Below are 14,424 nucleotides of genomic sequence, written 5' to 3'. Positions count from 1 at the left end.
TGTAAAATGTTCTGTCATTGAAGATTGATAAGCGTGCCTTTTGATTGATACAGTTATGTTGAAAAGCCTTGTAAGCTATCAGTGCTAGTGATTTATTACTTAAATGAGTTGACACACTGTTATGAGTACTTTATTTGTCATCGTACGAGTAGTTTTTATTCGTATAAAATACATTAGAAATATTTATGTTATCCCCGTAAATAAAGATATCTGTTAACTTTTGCAACGTAAGGTATCCAAAGTCTGGTGATAAAAGTGGTCGACTTGTATTCGACGCTGGGGGTACGATTCCTTTTATAAGATCAGTATTTTTATATTACAAAATGACCACCAATACCAAAGACAGTATTCCACGAAAGGCGAAGACAGTCGCTAGCAGCTAGTAGTATAACAAATCAAATACTTACGTGTTATATCATCGACTCATTGATTGTATCTCTCCGTATTGAAGATCGGATCGATGACTGCGCTTTTATTTTTTTGTTATTATTCGTGCGACATTTATGTCAACTCACAGTTCTTATGAAATGCTGTGAAATCAATAAGTATGAACTAGCTTTGCCAATTTCGTGTTCAAATTTAACGCCATGGCTTGGAGATCACAAATCATTTTTTTTATCGTAAATTACCTTAATATGAGATATCACCGACGTAATGATATTGTTTTTGACGTCATTTAGATATTTTGAGTAGTGCATCGTCATACAAAACACCCACAATACGTAGCAATATTGTTTTTCTATTGCATTCGAGATAGGCCATCGAGGGGGTTTTGGTGGGTCAAACCCCACATACCCCTGATATGTAGGGCTTCATCCCAGAAGGCAGGGTGTAATATACCACAATAGTAAGTAATTAATTATTTTATGGAAGAGTTATTTTGCTTTTTTTTTGAAGAAAAATGCACTTGATACATAGTTTTATTCCTCCATTTTTTAAACCTTTATAGGGTATAGTGTGTTTGCAATTTTCAACTAGTTCAGCTATTTTATGAACAATATATTTAATAAACTTTTTAGTAGCATAATAAGGGAATTAAAGACCGTAAGATGCCAACTCACGCTGTGCTTTCTTTTTTCTTACCATGATAATAGCTTTAGTAATGCTTGGTTGTTAAAACGTTTAGTATGTAGTTAACATTAAAAACAAAGCTCATTTACATGTTTTTAATTATCGTTACTTAACACATAAATTATGAGCTAAGGAATTAATTAATATGTTCGTATCAGAAGTTCGGACAATATTTTTTATTGCACATTATAAAATTGTGTATGCAGTAAGTAATAAATATGAAAGGGTTCCGGACAACTTTGTTTATTTTAATTGTTGTACATTGCTATTTTTATTTGGAAGGCGTCAACATTTTTATTTAATAATGGAATAATTTAAAATCTACAACTTAAAATAATACTATAACATAAAACGGTTTTGTAAATCATGTAATGTGTAATATTTGAGATAAATGTCATACTAAAATTTTACCGTGCTAATGTAAGACGACCACTCCAGTATTTAAACATGATTTGAAACTTGAGCCGTGACATTGACCAACACGAGAATTTCCAAGTTGTAAACCGGTCTAGTTTGAATGTTGCACGCTTGACATCTTTTGTATAGAGGTATGAAACAGAACTTTCGAGAACAGTTTTCTCAATAGCTTTTCGAAAAAATACCACAATAACAGAAGCACGTATTGTTTGAGCTATCTGTATATCCCAAGGAAATGACAAACACTTTTGAAATAGATCTATATCTAAACCACTGATCTGCAGATTAAAAACCACATATCAGTTTGATTGATGAATTCACAGCATGTGCAAACTTGTATCTTAATAATTTTAATGAATCATGATGATTTGAAACTTTATATTTTCCTACGCAAACATATATTGCAATGTCGTAATGTTGTAACTTGCAAGGGATTCATCAAGGTCAAGTAGAGGGCAATAGTCAGAGTATCTCTGAGAGATTTCTAGGAAATAATGTGATCTGTGTTAGAACCAATGTCAGTCAAAGACGTTGCCCTAAAAATTGCGAATTAAGTGGTAAGACCAGACATTGCTTGATGGGCTGATTGACCATTAGGGCTAAAAGTTTTCTGACGGGGACCATAAGCAAGTCGACCCAGCATAGATAGAAGTCCCACAAAATGTACAATAAAATTATTTTTACATACAATTGATTTGACGTCCTTTAGCATTGGGAAAGGTAAAATAATAATAACATCTACAATATGTATCACTTTCTTTTATTACTTTTTAATAAATGTTTAAATTATATTTAATGCTAAAGATATAATGCCAGTTCAGAAAAAAGATAAATATAAAGACATGAACAGGAATGTGTATGAATTAGAAATGCTCATCTTTTAAATTAATTAATCAATAATATACACACGTCATATTATTTTGGTACTATTTTTTCTTCTTTTTTATCATAAGGTGGCACTAAGCAAGCAGCCATATATTACTACTTGGTACTGCCATTGCATATGTGTTGCTTGTAATAAAATTACAAAGCTCTTTGCACTTTCCTAACATGTTGGCTCTTGGATTCTTTTAAGGCTTGTTCTAATTTATTTGTGAGATGTATTAGATTTGGTAAATCACATTGCAATAAAAAGTGGTTGATCATTCTTTGACATTGGCTGGCTGTTTTAGCATTTTGTATAGAAGAATTAATATGTACCGAAGTTAAGTTTTTGACATCGTTTTTGTATTTATAATCTATGGTTTGACCAAAGTTCTTAGGTATTGTGACAACTAAATTGAGGGTAATCATTGGTTTGATCATATTATTACATCTTCTAGATGCCATCTGGAACAAAGAAATGTATAAAACAATAAATAAATGTTTATTAAAAACTGATTCATCATGGGCACTTGTTACTTAGCAATTTTAGTGATGCCATAGCCAATAACTTGTTTGTCATTTTCAAGTATAAAAAAATCACAAGATTTTACCTGAATTTCAAATCGCCATGTCAAATCCTGATAGCTTGGGTCTTTCTGTTGAAGTATGTTTAATGCACTTGACAATTCATCTTTCTTAGTAATATATAACTTTAGTAAAACTTGCTGGTGTTCATTTGAAAATCCTGCTAACGCTAGTGATGACTTAAAATCTGTTTCTGATAACTAAAAACATAATGAAGCAAGCTTAACCTTGATTTTGAAGTAATGAGATAATGATTAACAATTTTTTTCTTTACTTTGTACAAAATAATAACAGATTACACTAATAACTGTCAAATAAAATAAATAATGTTATGGTTTACAAATTTATGCAATAACCCTTTAGGATCAATATTTTTTAGTTAAGTCTTTTTAGGATACCTTTGCACTAAGTGCAGTAAATGATGCATATAGAAAATATAAATAATTTTAAAATAAGTATTTAGGGCTAATATGTGATCTTATAAATACTTACATTATGCTTACATCCTTCTAATATTAAATAGGCTAGAGCTTGAATTAAATTTTGTATATAAGCCACTGATATCCCCAATTTCTCTGCAAAATAAACATCTTAGCAATAGTAAACACTGTATTACTTTGACTCTTGTGATGGTAATTCTCTCTAAAAACCTAAAACTATATTCAGTTTAGTACCTGTTATATGAAAATACTCACCGGCGGCAATGGTATATTTCTCGCTATTAATTCCATTATTTAAGTAATCTATAGTAAGTTTACAGAAGTCAACAAGAACTGAAAGAAAAAAATATAACAGAATCATAAGAATTTTTTTTACAACAAATACAAACATAATATGATAACCGTCTCTAAAGCATTAATACCCATAACAATACACGATTTAAGTATTGAATTAAAAATCTAGAAAAAATTAACCTTGCAAAGATTGCTTATGCAATACATCGAGATGTTCTTTTTGTAACTCACTAAGAAAAATAATCATCTTTCATATTATAGTTGTGAAACTATTACAAAAGCTTTATAGTAAATAATATTCCTTTGTTTTGATTGAAAAGCTGAATTTTTCTTTACTAATTGTCAGTTTTTTTATGTCAGTATGTCACTGTCATACTGCGCTGTCACAATTATTCCTATTCCAACCACAGAGTAGAGGAGTAGTTCGCTACTGTCATGAAGATTAATAAATGAATATTCATAAAATCTAAAATAAGTATCGCTACTTTCACGTTAAGAACATTTATGAAACTGCTTATTTTCGAATTTAATAACCTAATAATATGGAAAGGTTAGGTAAAAAATATTCTAATGTCATTTATAGACCAACTTTAAAAGCTTGCAACATTTAAAGCCAACATTGCAGGGTAGGAGATTGTCATTCAACTATTCCTTTGACATCGTTCATAAATCTTTAATTTATAATTTTGATATCAGAAACAGTTTTTTTAGTTTAACATAGATTGTTATGATTGCGAAAACAAAATCTTCATCATGGCTTTGAAGAAAGTTAAAGGAAATTTTGAAAGAATGTTTGACAAAAATTTGACTGATTTAGTACGCGGAATCAGAAATAACAAAGATAATGAGGTATTACTTGCTGTTTGTGCTTAATTAGATTTATATATTAGAATAAAGTGAAGAAAATATTAATTCAATCTTTCAAAATAACCCATTACATTTTACAGGCAAAGTATATAGCCCAGTGTATGGAAGAAATAAAAGTAGAACTAAGACAAGATAATATCAGTGTGAAAGCTAATGCCGTCGCGAAACTGACATACGTAAGAAAATACATATTAAACGATACAGTATTTTTAACTGATTTACTAAATAGTTTAATGAGTTTCCATTTATAAAAATATAAATAAGAATTATGGAAATGATACCTACAAGTAATGGAAAAAAGTACACTTTTTCTGACAAAGTTCTTATTAGAAAGTATTAATATTTGATATTTTTTTCAGCTTCAAATGCTAGGCTATGATATCTCATGGGCAATATTCAATATAATTGAAGTGATGAGTTCAAATAAATTTACTTTTAAACGCATAGGTTATTTAGCTGCAAGCCAATCATTCCATGCAGACTCCGAATTACTTATGCTCACAACAAATATGATAAGAAAGGATTTGAATGCTCAAAACCAGTATGAAGCAGGTCTGGCACTTAGTGGTCTAAGTTGTTTTATTTCACATGACTTGGCAAGGGATTTGGCAAATGATATTATGACATTGGTAAGTAAATAAAAACAATATTATCATTAATGTTAATGTGTTACATGTTTGATAAATAATATCCATTCAGTGTACATAAAACTGATAATACTTTAATAAAGGACATTTGTAATACACACAAGTGTTTTTTATCTTTTCATATGAGAGTTATTTTGTTTCATTTATGATACCTTTTTTTTAAATATCTTTTTAACTTGTATGTTTAAAAGCTTATGTATTTAGCAAGTTAAACAAAATGTAATATTAATTTTCTAGATGAGTTCAACAAAGCCATACTTAAGAATGAAAGCTGTACTCATGATGTATAAAGTATTTTTAAGGTATCCAGAGGCTTTGAGGCCAGCATTTCCTAAATTAAAAGAAAAATTAGAGGATCCGGATCCTGGTGAGTTTTTTACATGCTTAACCTTTCTCTGTATAAATACAAATCATTTAGTTGTCTCTTTTTACTTGGCTGATAAAGAGTGCAATGTTATTAGCACATATGTAAGTTTGTTTTTTATTGTGACAGCCTAGAGAGATGATTTTGAAGAATGGGCAGTTTGATTTTCAAATCACATACAGTGTTCATAACAAGTAAAATTTCAATAAATAAAAAATAACTTTGAATCTCACACTTTATAACTTTTTTTTTTAAACACTGGTGCAGGGAGGAGATTAAATCTAGTCATGCAAATTTCACCCCTAACTTTACTTTAGATGCCTAGCCCCTCAGTGGGGATGTATAGTGAGTTGATTGATGATGATGTAGATTTCATTCCAGTTTGTTTAAGTGCTTGAAAACTGTGCCATTGATACTCTTCGTGATTTTTTTTTCAGGTGTACAGTCTGCAGCAGTAAATGTTGTTTGTGAATTAGCAAGAAAGAACCCTAAAAATTATTTATCACTAGCGCCTGTATTCTTTAAACTAATGACAACTTCTACAAACAATTGGATGCTGATCAAGATTATAAAACTGGTATTTATTGATGTTTATCAATTTTTTATTTATTTCTAGTTTAAAATTTATATCACACAATTATGAACACAACACAATATTCACATATTTTTTGATGTGGATATAAACTGTTAAAACTACTTTTTAAAAACAAACTGTCTGTTAAAATACAATGTGACTATATATATTTTTTTTTTATGAGTGTATCACCAGTGGGAATGCATAACAATGTTTATTTCTTTTTTTAATTAAAATGATGAATTCTCCACAGTTTGGTTTAATGACACAATATGAACCAGATATTGGAAGAAAAATAACACAAAGCCTCATTGATCTAATTTGCAGGTACAAACCACTTGTTAAACTTTATAAGTTGACAAGTTGCTAGAAATGATCACCATTTATCACCAATTATAAGAACTTGAAGGTTTCATAACACAGATATCACTCACAAACTGGTTTGATTAAAATTTGCAAGTCAAATGCTTTTGATGATATGCCAGTATTAAATAAATAATTATTTATTTAATATTTAAATTATATCAAGGATTTTAATTTCAAAGTTGTAAAATCCAAATATGGGTTTAATCAATGATCTTTTTTTTTGTTATTAGGTGAATAATTTTTTATACACATTTGAATTTGCCATAAAAATTACTTATGTCAAATATTTCCTTATATCATCAAGGTTATATTTAAATTTGCAAATTTTTAATAATTTAATCAATATATGAATTTACAAGAATATACACACAGAATTGGCATGTCTCACATTTTATATATTTTGCTGCGGAGAACCGAAAAAATTCACACAATTTTAGAATAACACCAAACAAATATGCAACGGAATAATGGAGTACCAATTGGTCCTATCATGCCCCAATATAAAACATGCTGTATCACATAAGCTAGTTTAGTGTCATTGTGTTTGTTCCAGTTTGGTGCCTTAACCCCATTAGAGCCTCGACTTGGCAAGAAACTGATTGAACCATTAACTAATTTAATACATAGGTGAGTTTGATGTTTGGCAAATAGTTATAAACTATTAAAATTGGTGGTCTCTATGGGGTAAAGGGATAGTAGTGACTTTAGCAAACTTGGTAGCAAACAGATAACAAAATATTAGTAACTGTGTGTTTGCATTCCGGAAACATTAACATAAATACATGTTGAATAACTATATAGTCAATATTGTTTGAATACTGATATAAAACTGGTAATCCATCAATTTGTTAATGTTTTAGTAATGAAAACTCTCAGTATGCCATATTTTAAGAATAGGTTGCTTTCTCTGCCTCTTCAAGATTTGTTTCCGAAGAAATTGTGTTTTAAATGGATAGCTGCAAAACACAATCAAGAAAGCTACTCACATTTCATTATATTTTCTCATATTATTTTCACATATTATGCTAATTTAATTCATAAAGCTTCCACTTTTTAATTTTCAAAATAAGTTCAAACGGTTTGACATATCATATATTTTCACATTCATTGTCAATAAACAGTCAGGAGTTTAAGGTCTGTACAATATAATTATATGTAATACATGATTATTTTCCACTTTTCTTGTTCAATTGAATCTGCTTTTTTACAGTTCCGATTACATAATTTAACTTCTTGAGTCAGTGTTCATCAGATGAATAATACCTAAAAGTAGTCTTTTTAAAACAGCTTTGTATATCTTTGTGTTTGTGTCAGTACATCTGCGATGTCACTGCTATACGAGTGCATCAACACGGTGATAGCGGTGCTGATCAGCATCAGCAGTGGCATGCCGGGACACGCCGCCTCTGTCCAGCTCTGCGTGCAAAAGCTAAGAGTGCTCATTGAGGATAGCGATCAGAATTGTAAGTCAACACATATTAATAAAATTGGAGTGTCTGTATGTAATCATATTTCGTACAAACATATGTAGTTGATAATGTATAACAGTGTTTAAAAAAATTTCTTTGTCTGTATGTCTGTCTTCAAGGGTACGTTTGTTCCGGGTAATCTCCGGAACGGTCGGACCGATTTTGATGGGACTTTGACAGGAAGATAGGCTAAAATCGCGGGCAAACGTTATTAATTAAATAAAAGGACTTTCAGTGTATTAGATTCAAGTATTTAACTTATCAATAGAGTTATACTATAATTTACATTATATTTACTTTTGTTAATGTTTGTTTCAGTGAAATATCTAGGATTGCTGGCAATGTCTAGAATACTCAAGTCCCACCCGAAGTCCGTACAGACTCACAAGGACCTAGTGTTAACATGTTTAGATGATAAGGACGAGTCAATTAGATTGAGAGCTTTGGGCCTTCTTTATGGTATGGTAAGTTTGCTACACAAGTTGTGCAATAATAGACCCCTTACTTACACGCCATTATAAAAATATTGCAGTCTAAAAATATTGATTTAATACATAAAATCAAGACCCCACTGACCGAAATCAATGTGTAAAATGTTGTTGATCTCTGGAGTATTAAATATTAAGGGTGTTTGTAAATTTTTGTAGGTATCGAAAAAGAATTTAATGGAGATAGTAAAGAAGCTGATGATGCACATGGAACGCGCGGAGGGCACCCTGTACCGCGACGAGCTGCTGACGCGCATGATAGAGATCTGCTCGCAGAATAACTACCAGCACGTAGTCGACTTCGAGTGGTACGTCACTGTGCTCGTTGAACTCACCGAAATGGAAACGTCCGCTAAACATGGTAAGCTTTCCTATTATTTATTGTTATAATTTAATATTTTAAATGAGAAAGTCTGGATGAATGGATGGATGTTTGTTTGGAAGTTTCCTTTCCATTCCTACCCTTTTCTTATAAAGAAGGGCAGCGATATCTTAGCTTTTCGGTGTATTCAGTTGGCGGCTTTCCCGTTTGCCATCTCATTAAATAAAAAAACAAATATGTATGTTAATTCACTTTGTCAATAACCGAAAATTACAGAAACTGTAATAATAATGGAATTTCATTTAACATAGGATGTCTTATAATTTGTTGTAGGAATTAAGTTCCATGTGTGCGATGTGTTGTTTGCAGGTTGCATCCTGGCGCAGCAGCTGACGGAGGTGGGCGCGCGTGTGGCGGGCGTGCGCGCGTTCGCTGCCCGCGAGTGTGCGGCGTTGTGCGCACGCGCCGCCTCCGCACCGCCCGGCCCCGCCTCCCGCGAGGTCTTATACGCCGCCGCATACGTCCTCGCTGAGTACTGCACGTATGTATAATACACGTATATCTATGAAATAATTCTTATTTCTTCTTATATATAACGGAATCTTACTAAAATTACAAATACGAAAGTTTACATTTATGGATGGATGTATGTTAGAAGGTATCTCCTGAATGGTTGTTTGGAAAACATAGCCTGACAGGCTGTTAATTAAGTTTTTTTAATTTTACGTGGACGGAGTCGCGGACAAAAGCTAGTTCTCATATAAATGTTTAAATGTATTTGGGGAAATAATACAAATATATTATTCGTCCCTTATATGTAATAATAATAATAAATCATCTTGAAACGTAATGTAAACGTGATATTGTGTAGTGAGGAGAGCGTGATGCGCGACTCGATATCTCCGCTGCTGGGGTGCGCGGGCGTGGGCGGGGCGCACATGCGCGCGCGCGCCGTCTGCGTGCACGCGGCGCTCAAGCTGTGCGCGCGTCTGCTGCAACTATACGAGCAGCGCAACGATCTGCTCGCCGCACAATCGGTCATTCACTTATACCTTTTTATTTACCAACTACATACATACAACCTATTTGCCGATCTAGACGAAGCATTTATGTTTGGTCAGTTATTTTTTGAAGGACCTCAATAAAATGAAGGACAGCTTGTCATGTTACGTTTCATCTTTGAAGACTTTATTCAGTTTATTAATAAACAAAAGTTATGTATTTACAACCATATTATATTTCCATAATTTGTTTAACGCTGTTATTCCATTGTCAATAAAACAGGTGATCCGTGAGACTCTGTCGGGTCTGAAGCCTCTGCTGTGCAGTGAAGATATGGAGGTGCAGGAGCGCGCACACAACGCGTGCGCCATGCTGTCCCTGCTGCTAGCTCGCCTCGACCCGCAAGACCCCGCGCTGAAGGCACACGGCCTCGACATCCTTGCTCTGCCCGCTAATACTACCACTGAACACATCGCTACTCTAGTAGAACATGAACACAGGTGAAAAATATTTTAAAACTAGTAGACGCCAGCCATCTGTTGCACGAATGGACCGGCTTGCCCAGAGCAATATTACGACCTCACAGAAGATACGCTTCAATTGGAAGTAGTGTACAGTCTACTGAATGTGTGTGTCAATAGCCTTTTTGTCTTTTTTGATAAGAAGGGGATTGGGATTTGATGGAGCAGGTGACACATAGGAAGGGGAAATATTCTCTTTCGGTGCGTCCCATGTCAAAACAGTTGCTAAAATATGTATTGATGTTATACATAATTGCTATTAAAACTATTAATATTTATTATTTTTTCTCAATGACAAATGAATCGAGTAATATTCGCAGTTATTCCATATATTTTATTGCAGTAGAGAAAGTGTTTATAATTTTTTTTGTTACAGTAATGGTATAGAATTAAATGAACAGCTGACAAATGGAGAAGAAACCAGCCCAGGCTTTAGCGGGGGCTTGATTGAAGAACTTGCCAGTCTTTTCGAAGGCGAACTGAAACCTGTCGCACCTAAAGCGCAGAAGAAAGTGCCCATGCCCGCTGAGTAAGTTTCTTTAAATAATTTTATAATTTAATTCGTGTCTTCATCTTATATTATTGTCATGTTCGTTACGTTACCAAAGACTACAGATTTTTCGTCGAATAGGAAAAAATGTATGTCAAACACGATGATTGAGTTGGTGCAAGGTCAGGAGACTACTACGCTTATTCTTACCGTACGAAATTTATCACTATGTTCCATCATATTGCCTTTTTTACATGTTCATGGTAATGTTGTTACATTTCAGCTTGGATTTGGAGAAGTGGATGTGTCGCGAGCGGTGGTCCTCGGAGAGCTCCAGCTCTGAGGACGAGGGCGAGGCGGGGGCTGGCGCGGGCGCGGGCGGCGCCGTGTTCACTGCGCCCGCGCAGGAGCCACGCCCACTCTCGCATCTCACGCCCGAAGAACTCCATATGGTATTGACTTTTTATAATTCTGCTTTTTAATTTTTTTATATTTTATTTAAGTCGACGAACAGTTAAAGTGTTTATTTACAAGATTAATTGTTATTGCTTGTGAGACTTTGTTGGTTATCAAGATAAAACTGAACATTCTTTGAGTAATCGAAGAATTTTATTATTTTTTTGTGGTTAAAGTTCCAACCTTTTTTCGTTTCAACTAATAAGCTTAAGATTATTGTAATGTGATGCAGTTGCGCGAGGCGCGGCGACAGGAGCAGGCCAACAACCCGCACTACCTGAAGGACGACTCGCCGCGCTCCTACCAGCAGGACGACGTCGCAGTGCCCGTCGCTGAGTTAGCCCTAGAAGTGCCCCTCCACATACACTGTGAGCATATTTCTAGTATCTCTACACTTCTAGACAACAGTAACATCTATTAGCAATACCATGAGCATACAGAACAAGGCGTCAAGTGGAAGCAACTCCGCGTACAGTCTGATGAGTACGCGTGCTGGTGGCCTAATAATGAGTCGTCTTTACTTTACCCTTTTTTGTAGAAGAAAAGGACGGGAATTGAATTTGACGGAGGAGGGGGACACATAGAAAGGGGAGATACTCTCGTAACGTTCCCTCCTCTTTAGATTAAAAGTAGCGAGTCTACAATTGCAGATGTCTATGGGGAGCGGTCGCTTCGCCGTTTCGGCGAATTCAAATCATTACACTTTTTCTTTGTCATTTTTTTCTTAATAAAGAGACCGATTTTAGTTGATATTTATAAAACATGATAATAATATAATTTTTTTTCCAGCTAAGAGATCTGATAAGTACTTAAAGGAAAGCACCAAAAAGACAAAGAAAGAGAAGAGGCCGATGAAGAAAAGGAAAACTAAACAAGCCGACAGACATTCCACAGATTCCGACAGCGATGGTAATTTCATTTTTAATATATTCTCATATTTCTTTATCAAAAATGTAACGTTGCACTACACAACTCATATTTTTTTACACTTAGAATTACCACAAAAATGAATACCTCGTTTTATAAGGCAATCTGAATGTGCAAAAATATGCCAGTTCTAAAATTGTGACAACCAATATTTCAATGTTAATGTTTTATGTTTAAGTTTTAACTGATGTTAATCTACATAAGTTTAAAGTTTATATTACAACTTTTTATTGAAGTTAAACGTGATATTTGCAGAAGAAGCGGAGCGCATGGTGCGGCCCGCGGTGGAAGAGGGCGGCGAGCTACCCGAGGGCGCCGCGCCCAGTGACGACGAGCCTACGCGCGATGACCCCCACCGCGCCCTCGACCTTGACCTCGACCTGTGAGCATTCATCCATCATCTCTCACCCCCGACCCCCTGCTGCAATCCCTCTCCCCCCTGATTATAAATCACAAGATTGTGTTGTATGGAATTGCCTAGAATTTCATATTTATTGTATTTCAGTATTTTTACAAGCTTTACTTATAATTTAGACTTTAATCAAAAATTAATTAACGTTTCATAATCTTCTTTAATTATCCCAGGCCACTGCGCGAAGAAGAATTACTTGCAACTAGAATACAGCAGTACCCATCGCCGGACGGCGGTTTGCTCGAGAAGAAGAAAACTTCCAAAAAGAATAAAACAAGCTCTAAAAATTCGTCCGATAAAATCTCAAATAAGAAGAAGGAGAAGAAAGCGAAGCGTACTAAAGACTTAGATTTAATGTTACCTGAAGTTGATAAGAATGATGTACCAGAAACTACTTTCATAGAGGACTTTGAGCAAGGTAAAGAGAGCGCCGAGACAGCCGCCCTCGCGAACACCGACAACGAATGTCGCGACCAACACAAGAATAAGACTGACAAACACAAGAAAACTAAGAAAGATACTGACAAGGATAGAAAATCTAAGAAAACAAAATCAGCGAAAAAAGGTAAAATTTAATAGAATTGTTACATCCGACTGGATAAATCTTTTTACATTTAGATTTCTCTACTTTGAATATTAAACAAAAAATATAATTTAAAGTACGAAAAACAAATCAATAACAATAGAAAACCGCGGAGAAAGATGGGAAGGTTTTCTGGGCAATTAAAATCTACTGAAACTGTATTTAAAACACATATTACTCCATACAACATTGTAAGGCTGCCACATTTACAACTGCTGTGTATGATAACAATTACTTACTATGACTATGTATGGATGTATTTTGCAGAAAAACAGGAGAGCAAGCGCGGCTACGAGGAGGCTGTCGGTATCTCCACGCCCAGCAAGGAGGCCGTGTAGTACGCACATCTACTCCTACATACTAACCTCTCTCAGTGCAATCTTGCTAACTTTTCACGAGGACAGGACAGCTGCATAGAGCAGTAAACAGTGCAATACTACTACTGTTTTCACGCAATCTCTATGTTTAAAACAAAAGTAGTACTGGACTGCCCTCGTGTGAAAGTGGCAAAGTGAATTTCAATACTCGTAACACATTTATAATAACACTATTGTTATTATACAGGTGTTACGACAGTGGAAACTCACTATTTATTTGAACAAGTTATGTTTTGTTACTAGTATCATTACAGGCATTGCTTTCATTCCTCTCTCTAAGTGAAAACGTGTCCATTTAAATGTTATATTTAAATATTTCTCTATGATTGTAGAGTAAATTATATTATGTATAATCATGTACAGTTTTATTAAGATTGAGATATATGTAATAAATAACCTTCATTTACTCTTTTATATCGTTCAACAGATCTCTTTTGTGTCAAAACGCTCCTTGAAAATAATACAAATTAATAAAAACATAAACAGAAATGAAAAGTTATATTGATAGGAAAATATCTTAAAAAATAGTCTCACAATTATTAATAATTAAGGAATTAAAGAGTATGTTTATTAGCATATGAAAAAAAAACATCAAACTATATAAATAACAATATAACTCAAACTGCTCAAAGAATTAATACATTTTAAAATTCTAGTAAAGAAAGAAAAATATTACAACTAAATGTATAATTTATTGCAAATGGTAAAGTGACAACCAATATTATAATATAAAAAGCCTTATTAATGTAGTCTATTTAAAATTTATCAGAGTAATCCATCACTCGGGCAAGGACCTGACCGACCCCCACCTCCCTTGCTGCTGCCCCTTTCCGCACCTTTCTTGTAGGTAAGATGGACCTTGGAACAACCATTATCTTATTTTAATTC

General features: G+C 33.8%; 2 protein-coding genes across 2 annotated transcripts; one reads left to right on the top strand and one right to left on the bottom strand.

The window, feature by feature from the left end:
* Window positions 1-2,266: 2,266 nt before the first annotated feature.
* Window positions 2,267-3,966, bottom strand: LOC106117045 (COMM domain-containing protein 2-like). Its single transcript, NM_001312514.1, is given in 5 exon segments — window positions 2,267-2,817; window positions 2,964-3,137; window positions 3,430-3,512; window positions 3,633-3,710; window positions 3,852-3,966. Coding segments are annotated over 5 exon segments (708 nt in total). The 5' UTR covers window positions 3,919-3,966; the 3' UTR covers window positions 2,267-2,511.
* Window positions 3,967-4,297: 331 nt separating this feature from the next.
* garnet (adaptor-related protein complex 3, delta 1 subunit-like garnet) lies at window positions 4,298-13,957 on the top strand. The gene is made up of 19 exons (XM_013311634.1): window positions 4,298-4,520; window positions 4,619-4,714; window positions 4,898-5,167; window positions 5,423-5,552; window positions 5,987-6,126; window positions 7,043-7,116; window positions 7,804-7,952; window positions 8,277-8,422; window positions 8,606-8,807; window positions 9,138-9,309; window positions 9,640-9,805; window positions 10,053-10,270; window positions 10,668-10,820; window positions 11,065-11,233; window positions 11,470-11,605; window positions 12,027-12,146; window positions 12,420-12,546; window positions 12,750-13,141; window positions 13,427-13,957. The coding sequence occupies exons 1-19, from the start codon at window positions 4,425-4,427 to the stop codon at window positions 13,495-13,497; spliced, it is 3,027 nt and encodes a 1,008-aa protein (XP_013167088.1). The 5' UTR covers window positions 4,298-4,424; the 3' UTR covers window positions 13,498-13,957.
* The last annotated feature ends 467 nt before the right edge of the window (window positions 13,958-14,424 follow it).

This window comes from Papilio xuthus, unplaced genomic scaffold, assembly GCF_000836235.2.
Source record: "Papilio xuthus unplaced genomic scaffold, Pxut_1.1 DF827680.1, whole genome shotgun sequence".
Lineage (NCBI taxonomy): Eukaryota > Metazoa > Arthropoda > Insecta > Lepidoptera > Papilionidae > Papilio > Papilio xuthus.
This window is presented reverse-complemented; position numbering and strand designations above follow the sequence as displayed.